This window comes from Sarcophilus harrisii, chromosome 3, assembly GCF_902635505.1.
Source record: "Sarcophilus harrisii chromosome 3, mSarHar1.11, whole genome shotgun sequence".
NCBI classification, from domain to species: Eukaryota; Metazoa; Chordata; class Mammalia; order Dasyuromorphia; family Dasyuridae; genus Sarcophilus; species Sarcophilus harrisii.
In genome coordinates this window covers 219,836,290-219,856,576 of record NC_045428.1, presented here as the reverse complement: position 1 = coordinate 219,856,576, position 20,287 = coordinate 219,836,290, and the positions used below count along the sequence as shown (strand labels likewise).

Genomic DNA, 20,287 nt, shown 5'->3' with positions numbered 1-20,287 from the left:
TCCTCAAACTTTTTCACTGTCCCTCAGACTGTTGGAAGGCCGGACTATGGTAAAAACAAAAACTTTGTTTTGTGGGCCTTTAAATAAAGAAACTTCATAGCCTTGGATGAGGGGGATAGACGTCCTCAGCTGCTGCATCTGGCCTGCGGCCGTAGTTTGAGGACCCCTGATTTAGGAGATCTTAGCAGTTTAGCAAGTCTAAAAAGCACCTACTCTTCTTGGGGATGGACTTTATTATGCTCTTTGATAATTAAGAAACTAGATCTGTATGCCATTGGCTACCAGAAGTTTGTATCAGGAAAGGCTAAGCTTATACCTTTGTTCCCTGAGTTAAAATAAAGATTGCTGCCATACCTCTTTTGCCTTTCAGGACGAAACCAGGCTAATTTCTTTATGGAAAGGGATTAGGACATTGATTTTATCATACTGTACAAAGTTATACTCTGATGTAATATTTTAAAATTGTGACATAAGAAACTAAGTTCCCTGGAAAACCCTTGTCCTATGCTTTATAAAAAATATACTTTGCATTAAAATATATTTGCATGAAATATACAAAAAATTTATTATACTTTATTCATATGTATTTATTGGTTTATAGTCTTTTCTATCTCTTTTCTTCTTTAGTGAAAGGTCCATTTCTAGCTTCCCCTCTAGGAAGCCAAAACTGACAAATTTGCAGACCCTAATTATTTTTATTCATATTATACATAGTCCTTATCTGTACTATGTGCTTTGATACTTTATTATAGGTTAATGGTTAATTACATCCTGTCTGGCATTGTTTCCTAATCATTTCATGGTACCAGACTTGTCTTCCCAACAAGATTATGAACTCCTTGTGGGCAGAAATTGTCTTGTATATCATTTTTATGTCTCATAGTGCATATTGCAATGCTTGGCACATAGCAAGTACTCATAAAATGCATGTTGAATTAAATTGAACATATTTTCTTTGGCCAGCTCATGATTACACTCTGGCTAAAAATTTGACACCAGTCATGACAAGTTCAATTTGAAACCAAAATTAACTTACTGAAATAAGGAAATTGTAATAGAAAGTATAACTAGGCCTTTATAGTAGAATGTTAAGTATAGTCATCTTTTATTATTCATGGTAATAGAAGGAAAAGGGAGGGGTAGATACTATCAAAGAGATGACTAAAGAAAATTTATATAGCTTTGGAAAGCTGTCTAAGCTTGGAGGCTTACTTTCAGACAACCATTGCTTTTTGGTGCCTGGTGTTAATTTCCTCTTGGTTTGGTTTTGTTATTGGTAGAAGAGGGTATGGCTGGATATACAGCCTAATCCTGAGGCTGACAGGAGTAATCTACTCATGGATAATTAAGGGCTGTTTATAATAGCTTTGATTTAAAATCAAAAAACAAAACAACTTTTTTTCTCCTTTCCTGAAATGAACAAAATTTTATGGGTATATGAATAAGGATAGAAATTAAAGTGATTTAGTCAAGGAATCATAGACTCTTAAAGTTAGAAGATCATTTAATCCAACTTTTCAGCTATTGCTTGATTATTTATAATCTCAGATGTCCAATAATGAAATAGGCTAGCTGTAATCATTCGAGAGTTCTTCCTTATGGTGAGTCAGAATCTCTCTTACTCTGCCTTCTACTCATTGATTCTTGTTTTCTAATCTCTCTTCTAGATGACAGCTATTCGTTATGTGACAGTTCTGTTATCATCTTGCTCACCTTTGGATAGGCTCTGATTTTTCAATAGCCATTTTAAAATATGGCACATACTACTGAAAAGAATACTCCCGTTGTAGTCAAGACTAGTGTAGAATAGAGTGAGTTTTTTTGCCTCTTTCCTTTTTGACATCATGCTTCCATTAATGTTACATAAGATTGCATTAGGATTCGGAGTAGAGAGAAGAGATATATACATTCTTGACTTAGATTGTCTATTAAAACTTCCAAGTGATCTATATTAAATGCTGTTAAGTCAGGTTTTTCCCATCTTGTACTTTTCTAGTGGATTAAAAAAATTAAGCAGAAGAGAAAAAGTTAAGAATAAAGTCCCTCCTCCACTTCATTGCAGAGGTAGGGGACTATAGATGTGAATTATTGGATACACTGTCAAACACAGGCCATATGTTTGTTAATTTTGCTGAACTGCTCTTTTTCTTTCAAAATCTTTGTTTTAAGAGCTGTCTCTCCGGGTAGAAGAAAAGTATATTCAAAAATGAATGTGATGTAAAAATAAGATAACTTTTAAAAATAAATATAATCAGAGCACTTTATATCTATTCATTATGATTCTAGTTCATCTTCTAATGTGTTAGCTTTTCCTCTTAGGTTCCTGTCATCTGTGAGTACAATAAGTATGCTGTTTATCTTCATTCAGGTTATTGATAAAAATATCAAACAGAAAAAGCTGAGCTTAGAATCCTGCCACACTTCTCTATATACTTGGGTTGATATTGACCCATTAATCAAGATCTTTGGGAACACTCATTTATCCAGATGTACTTATTTACATTTTATGTACGTACTTATGTACTTATCTGTACTGTTAACCATCCCCATATATCTCCATTTATCCTCAACAGTATAAAAACATTGCCACAAACTACAATACATCTTATTTTATTCCCTGACCTAATATCCTTATCAAATAAGGAAATGAGATTAATTTAGGTAATCATAAACGCTTAACAAACTAATAGAGATTTCTAGTGATCACTGCTTTCCATGTGTTCAAAGACTAATCTGTTTAATGATTTTCTAGAGGTTGATGTCAGTCAGGCTAAAAGTTCCAGCTTCTGATATCTACCTTTTATCCTTGAAAATTGGAGCATATAATTTGCTTATCCTTAGTCTTTTTGGCACTACTAAATTTATTCATAATTCTTTTTAGATTATTCACAATAGCTTCATAGTCACATCTGCTCTAATTTATTATTTTCCTTAATAAGAATTGATTTTCTTTTTAAAATTATATTTGTCTGACCTTTCCATTGTAAGGATCAGTCTTGTTGGTAGAAAAGACAGAAGCAAAACAAAAATTGACTAATTCTGACATCTCTTTATGTTTCTCACCTAAAGTAGGACAGACCCTCCTTCTTTCTCTGAATATACCTAAATAAAGTTGTTTTTAATACCCTTGAAATTTTTCAAAAACTTCAGCTTTCTATCACTTTAACCTGCCTATACATAATTCTTAATAGGTTTGTGCCATTCATATAGTATTCATTCTCCAAATCAAAACATATTTATTCAGAATCTTTTTGTTCAAGTCACTGTGGTAACTGCTTGGTTTTTATGTCCTTTTAGCTTTTGTACTTGTCTTTTTAAAACCTGAAGCTCTCCATCTGTGCAGGTCACAGTGGAGATTTCAAGAGGGAAAGTATTGGTTTGGACATTGCCCCTTTTTCTTTTCTATGCGATAACTTGTCACATTTTTTAAAGCATCTTTTATTCCACTTAAGCAGTCTTTCCTTTTGTAGTTAGGAAAAATTGTTACATGAGATGAAATTTCAGTAAGGCCAGGTGAAGAATTTGTCAGATAGTGTATATTTCCAGCAGCGTGAGACTTTGAGTAGCTATTTTAAGAATTGAAGTTTTCTATATTACTAGTGTTTCTCTTTTTGTACCAGCTTTGTGATCTGTATTAAAAAAGTATCAGCCATCTAAGAAAAGTCTGGAAAGACTAACATGAAGTGATGTTGAATGAAATGAGCAGAACCAGGACAACATTGTACCCATTGTATACATTAGCAGCAAAGTTATGTGATGATCATCTCTTTTCAGCAATGCAGTAAACCAAAAATAATTCCAAAAGACTTGGGAGGAAAAATGCCAACTATATCCAGAAGACAGAATTATGGAGACTGAATGTGGATTGAAGCATAGTATTTTTATCTTTTTTTTATTGTTTTTTTCTTTTTTTCCTCATGTTTTTTTTTCCCTTTTGGTCTGATTTTTCATGCACAAAATGACAGAAATGGAAATATGTTTAAAAGAATTGCACATGTTTAGCATAACAGATAACTTGCTGTCTTATGGTGGGGGCAAATAAGGAAGGGAGGGAAAATTTTGGAAAACAAAAGTCTCACAAGGATGAGTGTTGCAAACTATATTTGGAAAAATAAAATACTGTTGATTGTTTAAAAAAAGTATCACCCATATCTTCTCTATTTAGACTGGTATATATTTCTATGAAGATAAGTTTTCTACAAAATGACTATGTGTATAATAATGTACTAGGCAGTTAAATGATAAGAATATTAAATAAGTAAGACACAAACCTGCCCTTCTGGGTATAATATAAGAAGAAATTATTTTTCTCTCCTTTTATCCTCATCCACATGGTGTTTCTATCCTCAGGATTTGTTTATTTCAAAGATTTCTTTTTTCCCCACTCCTTGGGAAAGAGGCAGTTGGCTTAAGTGACTTACAGATCTCACAGTAAGTGTCTAGGCTGGATTTAAACTCAAGTCTTCCTGATTCCAGGACTGGTGGTGTATTCACTGTGCTGCCTACCTGCCTCTTCCTACTCCTTTTAAAGTCATATTTAATATCAAAGATTTAAAGATGAACGGGACCTTAAAAGCTATTTAATACAACTCCCTCATTTCATTTAAAAAAAAAAAAAAAAAGGACCAGAGTGGATTATGCAGATTTGTAAATAGACCTGGGATTTGAATCCAGAATAAAATCCTTACATTAAAATGTATCAGTCATCATTTTCTTCCTGCCAGTACTTTGAGGTTATATTTATTTTACTGTATTAAAAGTTTCAAATTTGTGGTTCTTGCTTGCATTCAGTACATTGGTACATAGCAAGACATGAAAACCTTAAGTGCTATTTGTTTCTAATCATCATGTTTTTCTGTGAATTAGGGGTAACTCTCCCCACTATTTTTTTCTACATTGTCTTTTATAATATTTGATTTTACTAGAGATATCTAGGCATTTTTATATCTCTCATAAATTCAAGCTTAGGATTACTTAATGTTCTACCACATCATGAAAGTTGCTTATCATGTTTTAGTGCCTACCATTAAAGGTAGTAGTAATAATAGCTAATATTTATAAAGGCTTTAATGTTTGTAAAGCACTTTGCATACATTTTTCATTAATTATTTGAAGATAGAAATAAAAGAATCTTTAACCATGTAATATAATCATCCTTCATACCCTTTCAACCACTTTTTCCTTATGTTGCAGCCCTAAAAGTGCTTCATATTTCCATTGGGGAAGAGAAGAAAAGCTAATTTAAAAATATATATTAATTACTTTTCATTAATAGTTCTTTGGTTTTCTTCTAGGTCCTGTTATTGCTTTGGAGTTTAATGGAGATGGTGCAGTAGAAGGATGCCAACTCATCATAAATGATGTATTCAATGGGACCAAGGTGAGAAATTGTATTAAATTGCAGGAAAATAGTGATAAGGATTGTCTTTGAAAAATTTTGGCCTAGGGACCAGTTAACATTTGGTCAACCAGTTTGACATTGGTTTGACATTGAATACTTGGTGAGTAAATTGTTTCACCAGGACAAGCCAGTACCTTTTCTGCATTTTCCAGGCTTAAGAGTTTTGCCCAGAACACTGTGAAATTAAGTGACTTTTCCCCCACATAGCCATTGTGAATTAAAGGAAGGACTTGCACCCAAGCACACTCTATCAATTGCCTCCCAATTTCTTGAAAATTGTATGAAATGATAACGGATTTAGCATGCTGATAGTTCAGTTAAAATTTTTCCTCATACTAGGTAACACCATTGTTACTTCAAGTAAATAAAACCTCAGAGTTAATTCAGAATTTTCCTAATTTGGAATTTTAATTATTATAAAGCAAACTAAAGTTTGCCTTTGTATTATCTATAAATAAATGATTTAGAAAGTAAATTATAAATGGATTCAGTTCTTCAAATACGTTTGCTGAGGATTTTTCTTACAGGAGAAATGTAGGACTATGACATGAGGTATAGGACATTTGAAGGAGCTGTTCTCCAGCAGGGTAATCATAAATGTCAGTAAAATCCAAAGCTAAAATTTGGTACATTATAATAAGAAAAGGGTATTTGTTGTCCATGGGAGTGGGAAGAGTGGATGGCTATATGTTGTCCTGAAAGTCTTCATGAAAGAAATTTTAGCTCAACTTTGGAGGATAAGTAGGACTTTTCTAGGCAAATAAGGGAGAATATTTTCTAGTCCAAATTAGGGATATTATGAGTAAGGGTAAAAATAATTATGATATGTTTCAGCAAAATAGGATGTCCAAATCTTGACTAGCATTGAAAGCCTGTGAAGGAAAGTTTTGAATGTTAGGGTGAAGAATCAGAACATAAGGAAGGGCTCTCAATTTTTTTTTTTTTGTATGAGTTCCCTATACTTCTCAGGCAGTTTGGCAAAGCTTTTATGGACTCAGAATCATGGTTTTAAATATATAAAGTAAAATGTATCAATATTTTTTTTAAAAAGTGCATAAAGTAAATTAACTCTTTGAGTTAAAGAAAGATATCTTGTCCAGCTCCTTCATTTTACAACATGGAATGAAACCTGAGGACCAGAGCATAGAAAGTGATCAGAAGACTGTTTTGACACCAATTCCATTATTCATTATCCTCTTCAATGCTGGATTTTAGATTTGGAACATTTTATTTTCTTGAATGGGGGGATAGGGGGGAGAAGAGGAGGAAACAACTATTTCCATTACTGATGAGCACTTTAAAAACACCATTGTTAAAATTTAAAAATAGCTTCTACATTTTGTCAAACAATTTAAAGCTGTCTGGGACCTCAGATCATTTTCACCAAGCTTTCAGTTTACAGATGAATAAACTGAGAGCAGCAAAGCCAAATCAAAGGATTTGTCCAACATCACATGAAAGTAGCACATCCCAGAGAAGAATCTAGGTCCCTTTGGCTCCAAATCCAAAACACTGTATGATATTATGTTATCAACTTGTTAAATTTAAATCACTTAATCTGTTTAATAAAACAAATTCTCCAAACAGCTGCAAGGCTACATTTCCTTTGCTTAATTCTAATTATTGCTTACATCTTTTAAACTAATCTATACTTTTAATTTTTTACCAGTTTAGATATTCATGAAAATTAATGATATGGTTTGCTGTCATCCTTTGAGATATTCTAATTCCCTTAAAAATGTGTATGTACATTTCATTTGTGAGTTTTTGTTGAACTGTTTTTCTTTTCATTATTATGAAAAAAATGAGAGATTTACTGAGAACTAGTATAAAAATATTTTAAAAGTATTGATAAAACATTAAAAGATAAATTTTAAAATCCCTGAATCTAACATTTATATTTATATTTTTTTGTACTTGGGAGTCAAGATCTAGCATTGAGTCTCAACTCATATGAGCTTTGTGACCCATGGGCAAATTATTTAATAACTCAGATCCTCATTTGTAAAATATCTAATATCTATTTAATAATCTAATTAGGATGATTGTGATCAAAGCATTTTGCAAATTTTAAAGTTTCTATTATTGTTTTTGATTGCCAGTTCTCCCTGTTAAAAAGAACCATCAAATACTTTTAAAGTTTCTGCATTTCATGAAAATCTTAACATTGAGAACAATTAATAAGATATGCCATAGAGCACTTAAAACTCCTATCTATCAATAATAATTTTACTATTCTTGGAATAATGTTGTATTTAATACCAGAAAATTTAGATATATGTATATATATAAATCATTACATGTTTAGTTATTGGGAAATAACTTCAGAAAACTTACAGAGGGACAAAGTCACACAGGATAGAAAAATGTGCATTTCAATCAAAATTATTAGAGGGGATATCCAAATTGAAGAGATCGCAAATTCATATAAGTGTATGAATTGAAAGATTGCTCTGATTTTTGAGATTTCAGATTTCTGTAATAGAACCATTTTATTTTTTAAATAAAGCAAATCATGAACCATTTAAATAAGTGACTATACAGATTTTGGTAGGGAGAAATTTAAAAGTCAAGATGTCCTGTATACGGGTTAGGAAGGATTTTATCCTTTCCTAGCTACTTCCAGTTTGTAAGACCTCATTTTTCTTAACAATTTGGGCACTAAGGAGGCAATTGTTATAAGGCACAAAATCGCTAAGCCACTACTTAACAAAGACATTTAGTGACTGAACTAGGATTAAAATCTAGGACTTGTCCAGTGCTTTTTGTATTACAGCATGAAATTTTTTTATATAACCCAAAAGACATAGCAGCTTAGAAGAAATCATGAAATTTCAAGTGTACTTTTAGAAATGTTTTAATTTTATTTGATGAAGATTTTCATTATAGTACTTTTAAAAACTTTAACATTTAATTTGCTGGAAATGCAACATATAAATTAAAAGAGACTTGAATGTTTGGATATTATCTAGGATGAACCTTTCGATTGCTTATAGTTCGAGGGCAGAAGAATTTTTCTCTAAATTCACTAGTGAAGTAGTATTTTGTGTTGATTTGTTATTTATATTTTTGTCTTTTAAATTAAAAATAGATGTTTGTATCAGAAAATAAGGTAACAGCTTCTGGAGATGTCGACAGCTTCTACAACTTTGCTGATCTGCAGATGGGGATGTGAAGTACATCATGGAACCATTACTCTGATATGAAGCCCAAATTTTCCACTTGTTTATGTAGATTTTGATAGTATAATTTTCTGCACTAGGATTATTTTTTTAACTAATTAATGCTAAATGTTAAAAGATTATTTTTTTGAAAGAATCTGTTTAGTATGACATTTATTTGATGTGTAACAGATAGTTCATCTTAAAATTTACATTTATGGATTTTAAGCACTTAAATCCTTCTCCAGATTACTATCTCTTCTTCCCTAGGACTTGAAAGTTCATATTTCTGAAACTGTAATTTAAATGAACTGCCGATGAAACATCTATTAGACAGTTTTAAAAAGTTAATAAAATGTAGCACAGGGTGCATAGGATTTAGAACTTGGAAGGGACCTTAGAGATGTTTCCTGCAATCCATTTTATAGATGAGAAAGCTAAGAGCCCTTGTTAAGTGAATTGTTAAAGGTCAATATCTGATGCTAAGCGGGCAAAACTGGAATTTGAAACCAGTTTTTCCCTCTCCAAATCAATCACTTTTTCCACCACAGCACACTAGATAAAACTTAACCAAAACATTTTAATATTAACATCTACAAAAAGCATCTTACTTATTTTTACACAGTGCTATCAAAAAAAAAAAAAGCCTAATAATTCCTTAAATTTCTTAACTAAACAACTTAAATTCTTGATAATTTTGGCTACCACATTGTGTTCCAAGAAAGAACTTTTTGCACAGCCCATTATTTGTTTTGGTACCTCTTCTTTTTAGGGGGATTTGTTTCTGTGACTGTGTATCTGTTTAAACCGATCAAAAAATTTGTTATCACTGACAAGGATTATAAAATGAAATGATGGTTTTGTAATTACAGAATAAAACACAAGTAGGTTGGAGATAGATCTATTGCTATATAAAGTTGTCAGACGGGACATTTGATAAGTTGTTTTGCTAAATAATTACACCAATCTGTACATAGCACAACTTTTCTAAATAAATATACACAATAGTGGTCAATTTTGGAACTAAAATTTTTACAACTCTTTTGGGGGGAGCAAGATACCAATAGAACTATAACTGTGATACAAAAAGTAAAGATGCTGCCCAGAAATAAGACTTTTCTTCTGATAACAACGTAGCTTCAATATATTGATTACCAAAAAGCCAAATAAATTTGGTTTTCAAAAAAAATATTCTACATGTGAAAAATGATATTAAAATAACTTTTCAGACTATCTAGATTGTGTAATTGTTTAGGAGTGGAGAGGATAGAGAGAGGAGTGTGTTGTAATCTAAAATCATTCAGAGTTCAAAAATGTCTTAGCAGGTTTAGGAAATTTTGAATTTGTTTTTTTCCATTGTGCAAAAGATATACGAGAAGGTGCTCCATTTTCATAAATTTGAAAAGGGGGTATATTAGAAGCCTTAATAATGCCATTGTGATAGGCCTAAACACAGAAAATAACTTTCTTCTTTTTTTTTAAAATAGCTATTTTCAAAAATTCTTTTCAAAGTGGTTATAAAATATGTAAATTTAAATCATGACATGTATACTTTATTACTTTTAATAATGATTTGAAATGCCATTCTCAACTACTTCCATAAATTAAATGCTTATAGTCAGAGGTAATGCAGTATAATGACCATACAGTTAAGAACTTAGAGAATCTTTGCTTATATACTGAATATGTGCTGATTTTTTGCATTTCATTTCTTCAGTTTTGATGACACCAGAAAATTCTTTAAGATAAAGAAAATGGTATCTTAAAGTAGAATTAAAAATCAGTAGCTGTTTATTGTTTTGGCTATAACTAAAGGAACACCCATCAATCCAATTGGCAGTAAGAGGATTTTTATTTCCTTAGGCTAATTGATTTTTTTAAAAATAGATTTGGAAATAAAGAATTATTTGAAATTCTAATCATAATTAAATTATAATAAATCCACTGTTATACATATGCCTTTTAAAACTAGGATTCTGAGTCCTTAATTTAAAAAACTAAAATTCAATATTGTATAAAATCTGTCATTTGGGGTTTATCTTTTCTAAGATATTCAGGATTAGAAATATATGTTTGGGGTGTTAATTTTGAATTTTTATCACATACCTTTACCATTTTTATTAGCCAAAATCTAAAACTGTATATACTTCACTTATTTAACTTTAAATTGATTCTATTTATGTTCCTTAAACATAAAGACATGCTTTTATGAAAAAATACTTTGATTTCCTATTATTTGAAAGGATTAAAAAATAAGTGAAGTTATATTACTAGCATAGTTTCATTACTATTAACTTTGATAATATCTGACTATATAACATTTCTCTACGGAATGGCTTTCCAATTCATGGACACTTATTGTAATGAATGTTAATTCATTTCCCTAATATTATTATATTTAAACTTCCGACTAGCTTTTGTCTTGTATAATATTACTTGCGCCTTATACAACTTTTGTATATTTAATATCTAGCTTTTGTATATATTTCATCTAGCATTTGTAAAATGGAATTCATAATAAGTACTGTTAAAAATAAAATGCTTTAATTCATTTTATAGATCACTAACATGTTTCAGACATACACCAAAACTGTGTATCATGATGTGACTGTTTTAGTAAGTAAAATAAAACCGTATGAGCCATTTCCTGTTGTTTGTGTTTAATGCAAATTGAACCCTGCATTAGCAGTCCAGAAGATTTGCGCTATCTTTTTATTAACTGTATTATCCAAAAATCACAAACACCAAATTTTAATGAGCTTTTATTTTAGATTTCAGAACAAGGAAACAAATTTTCCAAAAGAAAAACATGTCAATGGTAGGAATTTAAAGCACATACTCAGAAAATATTAATTTAAATTAGTGTAAGAACACATTTTGAGAATGTGTCAAGATATATTTAATATTCATGTACTGCATATCGAGCAATAATAGTTCACTGTGAACCCAGCACTAGCTAAAAAGATATAAAATGTTTAACACAGATAAATAACGGTCTTCTTAGAAAGTTATGACAAAGTGTTTAAAGATTACTTGAGATGGTAGATTTAATGATTTTTAAAAATTTTTATTTGTTCCTAATTTCAAACCAGTATAGGCAGTATTTAGGATCAAAGGTCACAGAGCTCAAAATGGGTCTTCAAGGCCTATTGTCTATTTTCCTATTTAAAGAAAAATTTTATTGCTATTATTTTGGAGTTTTTTAATCACTTATATTTCCAAATATGTCCCTTCCTCTTCACTCTGCTCATCAGAGAGTCATTCTTTGTTACTTTTTGTTTTGTTTTTTGAAAGAGAGTAGTTAAACAAAACCAATCTATCAACCAAGGGCAATAGTGCATTTAATATTCTATACTTGTAGTTCCCCACTCTGGCAAAGAAGAAAGATTCTGACTTTCTCAAATCTGCCCCAAGACTAAGCTTTGTCATTATAATTAGACAAAGTTCAGTTTATTATTTTTTTTTCCATTCTTTCCATTTACATTGTTGTCTTTGTGTATTATTTCCTTATTCTAATTATCAAATACCAATTCATTTATCTTTCTACATTCTTTGTTCGTAGCTTTTTATGGTGCTTATTTTAACCACATTCGTGTACCACAATTTATTTAGCTATTTTTCAGTTGATGGGGTAGTTAGGTGATAGTGGACAGAGTGCTAAACCCAGAGTCAAGAAAACCTGAAAATCCAGTCTTTAAATCAATCTTCCAAAACACAGTAGCTATGTGAGCTTGAGAGAGTTACTTAACTGTTTGTCTTCAGTCCCTCATCTGTAAAATGAGCTGGAAAAGGAAATGGCAAACCACTCCAATATCTTTGTCAAGAAAATCCCAAATAGGTCCAAAAAAGTCAGACATACCTGAAAAATAACAGTTGATAGGTATCTACTTTGTTTCTAATTCTTTGTGACCTAAACTAAGAATTTTTTGGGTTTAAGAAGACTTGACTACATTTTGAGTGCATACTTAACTGCGGGATCTATGGATCAAATGGGACCCAGACCTTTTGGTCACTATTTAAGGATGATGTTAAGTATAATACCAAATTTCCTCACTTTTTAAATATCTGAGTTTCGCTAGATCCAGAGAGGTTATGATTTGCTCAGTGTCACATAGAGATTGGCGGCTTCATTGTTTGCTGAAGGAACTTAGAAAAATCTAAAGCCATTCTCAAAGTGTACTTACATTATTTACCTACTCTAGATGATGTCTTTGCATTTCACACGCAAAATGGATTGTAAAAATTTGTTCTTAAAAAGCATGACTTTGTCACAGTCAAAATTTTTAGGGAGAAAAGGACTTCATAATTACAGTATTTTTTTTTCTAGTAGCAATACAGTAGACTCAGTAGCAATATTTATTCAGCCACTTTTTGATTAGTCAAGAATTGGTGATCAGGAGCTATCCTTTTGAAACCTGTCACTTAGTTTTGAATTATTTAAAAAAATTTTTTTCCTTTTTTTTTTTTTTTTTTGAGAAGCAGTTGGGGTTAAATGACTTGCCCAGAGGCATTCAGCTTGTAGTTTAAGTGTTAAGTGAGACCACATTTGAACTCTATCCTCTGGTCCTCCTGATTTCAGAACTGGTGCTTTATCCACTGCAACACCAGCCTGCCTCAGTTTTGAATTATTTAACTGCTCATTAACCCATCAGTCAGAGGTAGGGAAATATGGTAACATTAAATCAGGTCTATTATTAAGTTAAGAGCTGATTTTCTCTACTGTGTTATTACCAGGCATGTGAAATTCCGGGTTTTTTTTTTTTTTTTTAGATTTACAGCTATACAAACTTTTAAAAATTTTATTTTAAATGAACAAGTATTTATTCTTTTCTACTCACATTGAAAAAAAATAAGCATAGCCAAACCAAACAAATTCCTGTATTGGTTATGTGCAAAATGTGAATCTGCATCTTGAAGTGTAACCCTCTGCTGGAAAATGGGTAACATGTTTTTGATTATTGATACTCCAGAATCATGGTTAGTCACTGCACTGATCACTTAAACCTTTGAAAGATGATGTCTTTACAATGTTGTATGAATTGTTCAGCTGGTTTTGCTTATTTTACTCTGTATCAATTCATAAAGGTCTTAGGTCTCATTGCTCTTAGTATTTTTGTGGTATGAAAATATTCTATCACATTTATATATATGCATAATTTCCCATTTCCCAATTGCTGGGCATCCTCTTAACTTGCTAATTATTTGCCACTTTAAGCAGTAAAGCCAATGTAATTAGTGCTAGAGCTAGTTATTTGCCTCTCTATTCATTAACTTATTTTGCATAATGTTTATAGGATAATTGAAATGTTTTTTGAGATTGTTGATCCATTCTCTATGTCCCTACCCACAAATTTGGCTGAATGATGTTTGGCTGAACAAAGTGAATTTGGCTGCACTAAATTTTCCCTTTCTTCTTCGTATATGAAGTGTATGCCATTTCTATGAACTGGTTTCAGGGATTGAGAAGTATTTATTAAGCACTCACTGTATTCTAGAAGTTGTGCTATGTCAAAAGTATAATAAAGATTTTTTAAAATTTAATAGCCTTTTATTTACAGGATATATGCATGGGTAACTTTACAGCATTAACATTTGCCAAACCTCTTGTTCCAATTTTTTACCTCTTACCCCCCCACCCCCTCCCCCAGATGACAGGATGACCAGTAGATGTTAAATACATTAAAATATAAATTAGATACACAATAAGTATACATGACCAAAACGTTATTTTGCTGTACAAAAAGAATCAGACTCTAAAATATTGTACAATTAGCTTGTGAAGGAAATCAAAAATGCATGTGTGCATAAATATAGGGATTGGGAATTCAATGTAATGGTTTTTAGTCATCTCCCAGAGTTCTTTTTCTGGGCATAGCTGGTTCAGTTCATTACTGTTTCATTGGAAATGATTTGGTTGATCTCGTTGCTGAGGATGGCCTGGTCCATCAGAACTGGTCATCATATAGTATTGTTGTTGAAGTATATAATGATCTCCTGGTCCTGCTCATTTCACTCAGCATCAGTTCGTGTAAGTCTCTCCAGGCAAAAGTATAATAAAGATTAAAAGAAGTATAGTTAGTATTCTCAAAGAGCTTATGTTCTGTTAGGCTTACATACATTGATATATAAAAAAGAAATATAAAGTGATTTTGGAATAACTGTTGGGAACAATCAATCAGAATCTCATGTAGAAAATGCATCAACTGATCTTGCTTGAATGGAACCAGGGATTTTTGATTCTAAGAGGTCAGAGCTGAAAAGCATTTAGGTGGCATATAAGAAATGTTAGCCATTCTTATTGGTATTATTGGTGGTAGTTGATATTGGAGGAGGAGGCACTATATGAATGTTAGCTATTGTCAGATATATGTCAGATCCTTTATGAAAATGGCTCTCTGAAAGAAAAAGATACAGATGATATAAATATCAAACATAATAAAATATACTAAAAGCAAATATAGAACTATGAACCAAAGTGTCATGGTGAGTTGATGGCAGGTGATAGCTGATGAAGCAACAGGTTCTGGGAAAGCAGTTCAGAATTTGAAAAATTTTCCAGTTATAGAAAGTAAGATCCAAGAAAAATTAAGTGGAAGGCAGCTAGAAGGTGACTGATCCCTGGAGTCAGGAAGACCTGAGTTCCAATCCAGCCTCACTAGCTGTGTGGCTTGGGCAAGACACAGCATCCTGCTTGCCTCAGTTTTCTTGCCTATAAAATAAGCTGAAAAAGATGACAAACTAGTATCTTTGTCTCAAAAAAGCCCACATGGGGTCATGGGGTCTAACTGATTCAGACTGAACAACAAAAAGAATGCAATATATGGGGAAGAAAAAGGGAGAACTATTGAATTATAAAGGTTCAATTGAAGAAAAAATACAGAACATGCTCTCAGGTACAATCTGGCTGGGACATAGAATGATATGAGTGAGAATGGTACCAAATTGTGAAGGTCTTTGATCACCTGGCAAGAGGAGTATATGAATTTTGGTGGGAGTTGGGGGGAGAGCAGGAGGAAGATATCAAAGATTTCTGAGCAGATGAGTAGCATGACCAGATCTTTATATATGAAGATTTATTTTTATAAATGGATGGACTGATATGGGGAAGAGTAAAATTGGGAAAACATTATTGCAGCTGTTCAAGTTGAATGATAATGGTGAATTGTTTACAAGATGCTAGAGAGAATAAGGAGAGTATCAGAGAAATGTTATCAAAATGGAATTGACATGGTTCAGTAACTGATTGGATAGAGAATTGAGAAAAAGGGAATGTTAGGCAGAAAAATACCCACTGTTTTATCAATGTTCTGAACTTGACAAACAATATATGAATTCCATATACAAAGAACAAAGGAAGGAGTTCACACGAACCTCAAATCTATATTATAGCATAGTTTTTTTTTTCCCTAAGTTAGCTTCAGTTTCAATGGCAAAGTCATGTTTGATATTTAAGACCACAGTCTGCCTCCTTCTTAACATTTCAGTATATACTTTACTCCCCTCTATGTGATATGTGATATCCTTCTCTCTCTCTCTTTGCAAAGGCCCACGTCCATTCTTGGAATACCCTCCTTCCCTTACCCCAGACTCTTAGACATTCTGACTTCCTTCAAAACTCATTTCAAATGATACCTTCTGCAGGAGACTTTCCCAAGCTCCCTACTCATTTAAAACTAACCCTCTAAGATTATTTATGTTTTATTTGTGTAATTACCTATTTATGTGTCTTTTCTTAGTATGAAAACTCTGAGGGCAGGAACCTATTTGTTTTTCTTTGTATTATCTGCATTAAGCACCATGCTTACACTTAGAAATGAAGTGATTCTTAATATTTTTTTATTGGTTATGGTTGCTTTCTTCTTGACCTAAACTGTTGAGATAGAAAGGTTTCATCCCCTAAAATTTTTTTTATTATTTTTTCAAAACTTTTTTATTTTTAAAACACACACATAGATAATTTTTCAACATTAACCTCTGCAAAACCTTGTGTTCCAATTTTTCCCTTCTTTCCCCCCCACTCCTTCCCTAGATGGCAAGTAATCCAATATATGTTAAACATGGTAAAATATATGTTAAATCCAATATATGCATTAATATTTATACAATTATTTTGCTGCACAAGAAAAATCAAATCAAAAAGGAAAAAAATGAGAAAGAAAATAAAATGCAAACAAACAAACAAAAAAGAATGAAAATGTTATGTTATGATCCACATTCAGTTCCCACAGTCTCCTCTCTGGGTATAGATGGCTCTCTTCATCCCAAGATCATTGGAACTGGCCTGAATTATTCTCACTGTTGAAAAGAGCCACGTCCATCAGAATTGTTCATCATATAATCTTATTGCCGTGTACAATGATCTCCTGGTTCTGCTCATTTCACTTCATATCATTGCATGTAAATCTTTCCAGGGCTCTCTGAATCATCATGCTGATTGTTTCTTGTACAATATTCCATAACATTCATATACCATAACTTATTCAGCCATTCTCCAATTGATGGACATCCATTCAGTTTCCAGTTTCTAGCTGCTACAAAGAGGGCTGCCACAAACATTTTTGCACATGTGGGTCCCTTTCCCTCCTGTATGATCTTTTTGGACTATAAGCCCAGTAGAAACACTGCTGGGTCAAAGGGTACACACAGTTTGATAACCTTTTGAGCATAGTTTGAGTATTGCTCTCCAGAATAGTTGGATCAGTTCACAGTTCCACCAACAATGTATTAGTGTCCCAGTTTTCCCTCATCCCCTCCAACATTTGTCATTATCTTTTCCTGTCATGTTAGCCAATCTGAGTGGAAGCTGAGTTGTCTTAATTTGCATTTCTCTGGTCAATAATGATTTAGAGCATCTTTTCATATGACTAGAAATGGTTTTAATTTCTTCATCTGAAAATTGCCTGTTCATATCCTTTGATCATTTATCAATTGGAGAATGGATTGAATTCTTATAAATTTGAGTCAATTCTTTATATATCCCTAAAATTTTTTTGATAGAATTTAGAACCTTGATGATGCTACACCCAAATAGATTGGGTACTTTTGAAAAACCTTAAGGTAACTAAACTCCATTGCTCAAATGAATATATATCCTTGTAAACGTTTAGAAAGTGGCATTCAGAATTTTCTGAACTTTGTCTGGATTCTACTTTGAGCATTTATTAGATATATTCTATGTTCTAGGTACTGTGCTAAGCACTGGGGATAAGAAAAATAAAGACAAAAGAATTCCTTTTCTCAAGAAGCGTATGATCTAATGGGTGGGAGACAATATGCAAACAACTATGTACAAACAAGATAGATACAGAATAAAATGACGATCATTTCACTGGAAAGGTTGCACTAACATTTTATCAGGAGTGAAAATTCACCAAGTATTCAATTTTGTTGTTATTCAGTCATGTCCAACCCTTCATGGTTCCATTTGAGGGTTTCTTGGCAAAGAATACTGAAATAGTTTGCCATTTCTTTCTCCAGTTCATTTTACAGATGAGGAAACTAAGGCAAACAGAATTAAGTAATTTGACCAGGGTCATACAGTTAGTGAGTATCTGATGCTGCATTTGAACTCAGATCTTCCTGACTCTAGTCCCAGTACTCTATCCTCTGTGCCATCTAGCTGCTCCCAGAAAGCCATTACAAATAATGCATAATATTTTAAAAGACAAACAAAGGAGGGGGAGAAATCAGCAAAACTGAGTACATCAAAAAAGTTTAAAACTATGTACAATGTACAACACTTGTGGACCTTGATCTCTTTAAAGAGGAGGGATGGGAGGGTCTTCTCATATCTCTTCTTTCATCCATACTTTTTTAAAAATTTGTTTTTTGTTTTGTTTTTGTTTTTGTAATTTTGTAGCATTCATTTTTTTATTTACTCACATTGCTATAGTCATTGTGTGTATCATTTTAATGGTTCACTTTCATTTTTATCATTTTATATAGATCTTTCCATGTTTCTCTGTATTCACTTTATTCATCATTTCTTACAACACAGTAAGCTACATTCATGCTGTTTGTTTTTTAAATGGAGAAAGAATAGTTGGTGAGTGACTAGGAACCGGAGTGTTTTGAGTAGGGGGCCAAGAGCAAAGACCTCCAGCAGGCTAATTTTCACCTTAGTTCTGACTTTTCTCTGGGGCCTCAGACAAGTTGCTTACTATTAAGATTGAATCGAACTAATTTGTAATTGGAGTAATAAAAATGAACTTGCAAGGTGTAAGAGGGGCCACTAATTAACTGATGTTTGTAAAGTGCTTTGAAGAGGAAAAGTGGTATATAAATCTTAAGTATTATTGTATTGAGCAAAATGAGCATGGTTTTCTTTTTAAAGTACTCCCAGCTGTAGAACAAGCTACAAACAGGCTAGTGAATAGAAAATTGCATGTCAAAGAGATTGTTGTTGAGACTTAAGTATTCCTATTGGTTAATGTGCACTGCACTCCGACTGGGAAGGGGGTTGGGGCAGTGGGGAGAAAAGTTCTTTGCAAAACTTGAAGCCCATAGAAATGTGAGCCTGGAGCCACTTTGAAAAATGGGACAGTAGAGTCCCTCAAGCTCTTAATTCACTTAAACTTTTTAAACAAAAGCTTTATTGTTATTTTGTTTCTACTTCACACTCCTCACCCACAGCTTTTAGATAGAATACACACTTTTTTATTCATTTTTAGCTTTACTATACCCTGAAGTATTTTCTCTCTTCTTGTATTTATTCAAATTTTGAAAAGTATAAGTGAAAAAAGACTTTCTCCTTTATTTTATTTTATTTTATTTTTTTTAGCATTTCCCCAAAGCATTTTGTTAGTTTTGTCAATCCCCTTGATGTAAATATGGCTCTGTGAAAATACTTTGATGAGAAAGATATTTTCCCATCTAAAATATTTGAAATCATATATATTTCAAATGTACTTACTCCATAATATTTATTTTTCTGTATAAAAATAGACCTGATTTCATAGGATCTTACAAATACATTAGGAATGGTCAGAGAATCATAGATTTTAAAAGTTAGAAGAGAGTCAAGAAGCAATCAAATCAAATCCTCCCTCACTTTACAGATAAGATACTAGGTAGAGTTATTTGGCTTGTCCACTTGACTAGCAAGTGTCAGGAATTGAGCCTTTCTCTATTTGGCTCTAAAATATTCCCAATGTTCTCCCTCCTGTTTATCCCAAAAGTTTCCAATATTTCCAGAACAATATTTATTATGTTTCATTAATATATTTTTATTCTTAAAGTGTTCTGGGGATAAATTAGTGTGATAAATGCCACCCTATCCAGTTTTCTCCAGTCTTTCCTTACTTCTTCTCCCCCTCAATAGCAACACATTTTATTCTCTGTTTTGAAACAGAAACTGCAGCTGCCGGAAGATCTCCTTAGGGCTTCAAAAACACGGGTCAGTTTCAAAGGCAGAGGAAAGCAGTAAGTGGACAGCAATGGCTAGACTAAAAAAATTCCCTAATTTTTGGTGTTTTTCTCTATTCTTCCAATAAAAATATCATTTTGCATAAAGCCAAGTTTGTAATGTATTTGGTGCCAAGGCAAGGAAAGGGTTAATTAAAGAACCTACCCAATGTTTTTATAGGTTTAATATTGAGGGTAGAAAAATCCAACTAGCATTCAATCTTTCATTACACCCAGCTCTTCTCCCTTATTTTTAAAAAATTAATTAAATAAATAAGTTTAAAATTAATTAATTAAATTAAGTTTTAAAAATTAATATAAC

At 32.2% G+C, this 20,287-nt stretch overlaps 1 protein-coding gene across 6 annotated transcripts in view; it reads left to right on the top strand.

The window, feature by feature from the left end:
- The window catches only part of RP2 (RP2 activator of ARL3 GTPase), a 71,547-nt gene that overhangs the window by 37,768 nt on the left and 13,492 nt on the right, over positions 1-20,287 (top strand). For 2 of the 6 annotated variants that reach the window (XR_004232912.1, XR_004232911.1), the window contains exons 4-5: positions 5,295-5,380; positions 19,913-19,983. Coding sequence is in view for 3 of the 6 variants with exons in the window: in XM_003765618.4 (XP_003765666.1) it covers positions 5,295-5,380; positions 8,493-8,576 (170 nt within the window). In the remaining 3 variants the exon portion in view is untranslated. Of the gene's footprint in view, positions 1-5,294; positions 5,381-8,492; positions 11,208-19,912; positions 19,984-20,287 lie in introns of those variants that run through there. The other 4 variants (XR_004232910.1, XM_031959077.1, XM_003765618.4 and 1 more) reach the window with 3 other exon arrangements.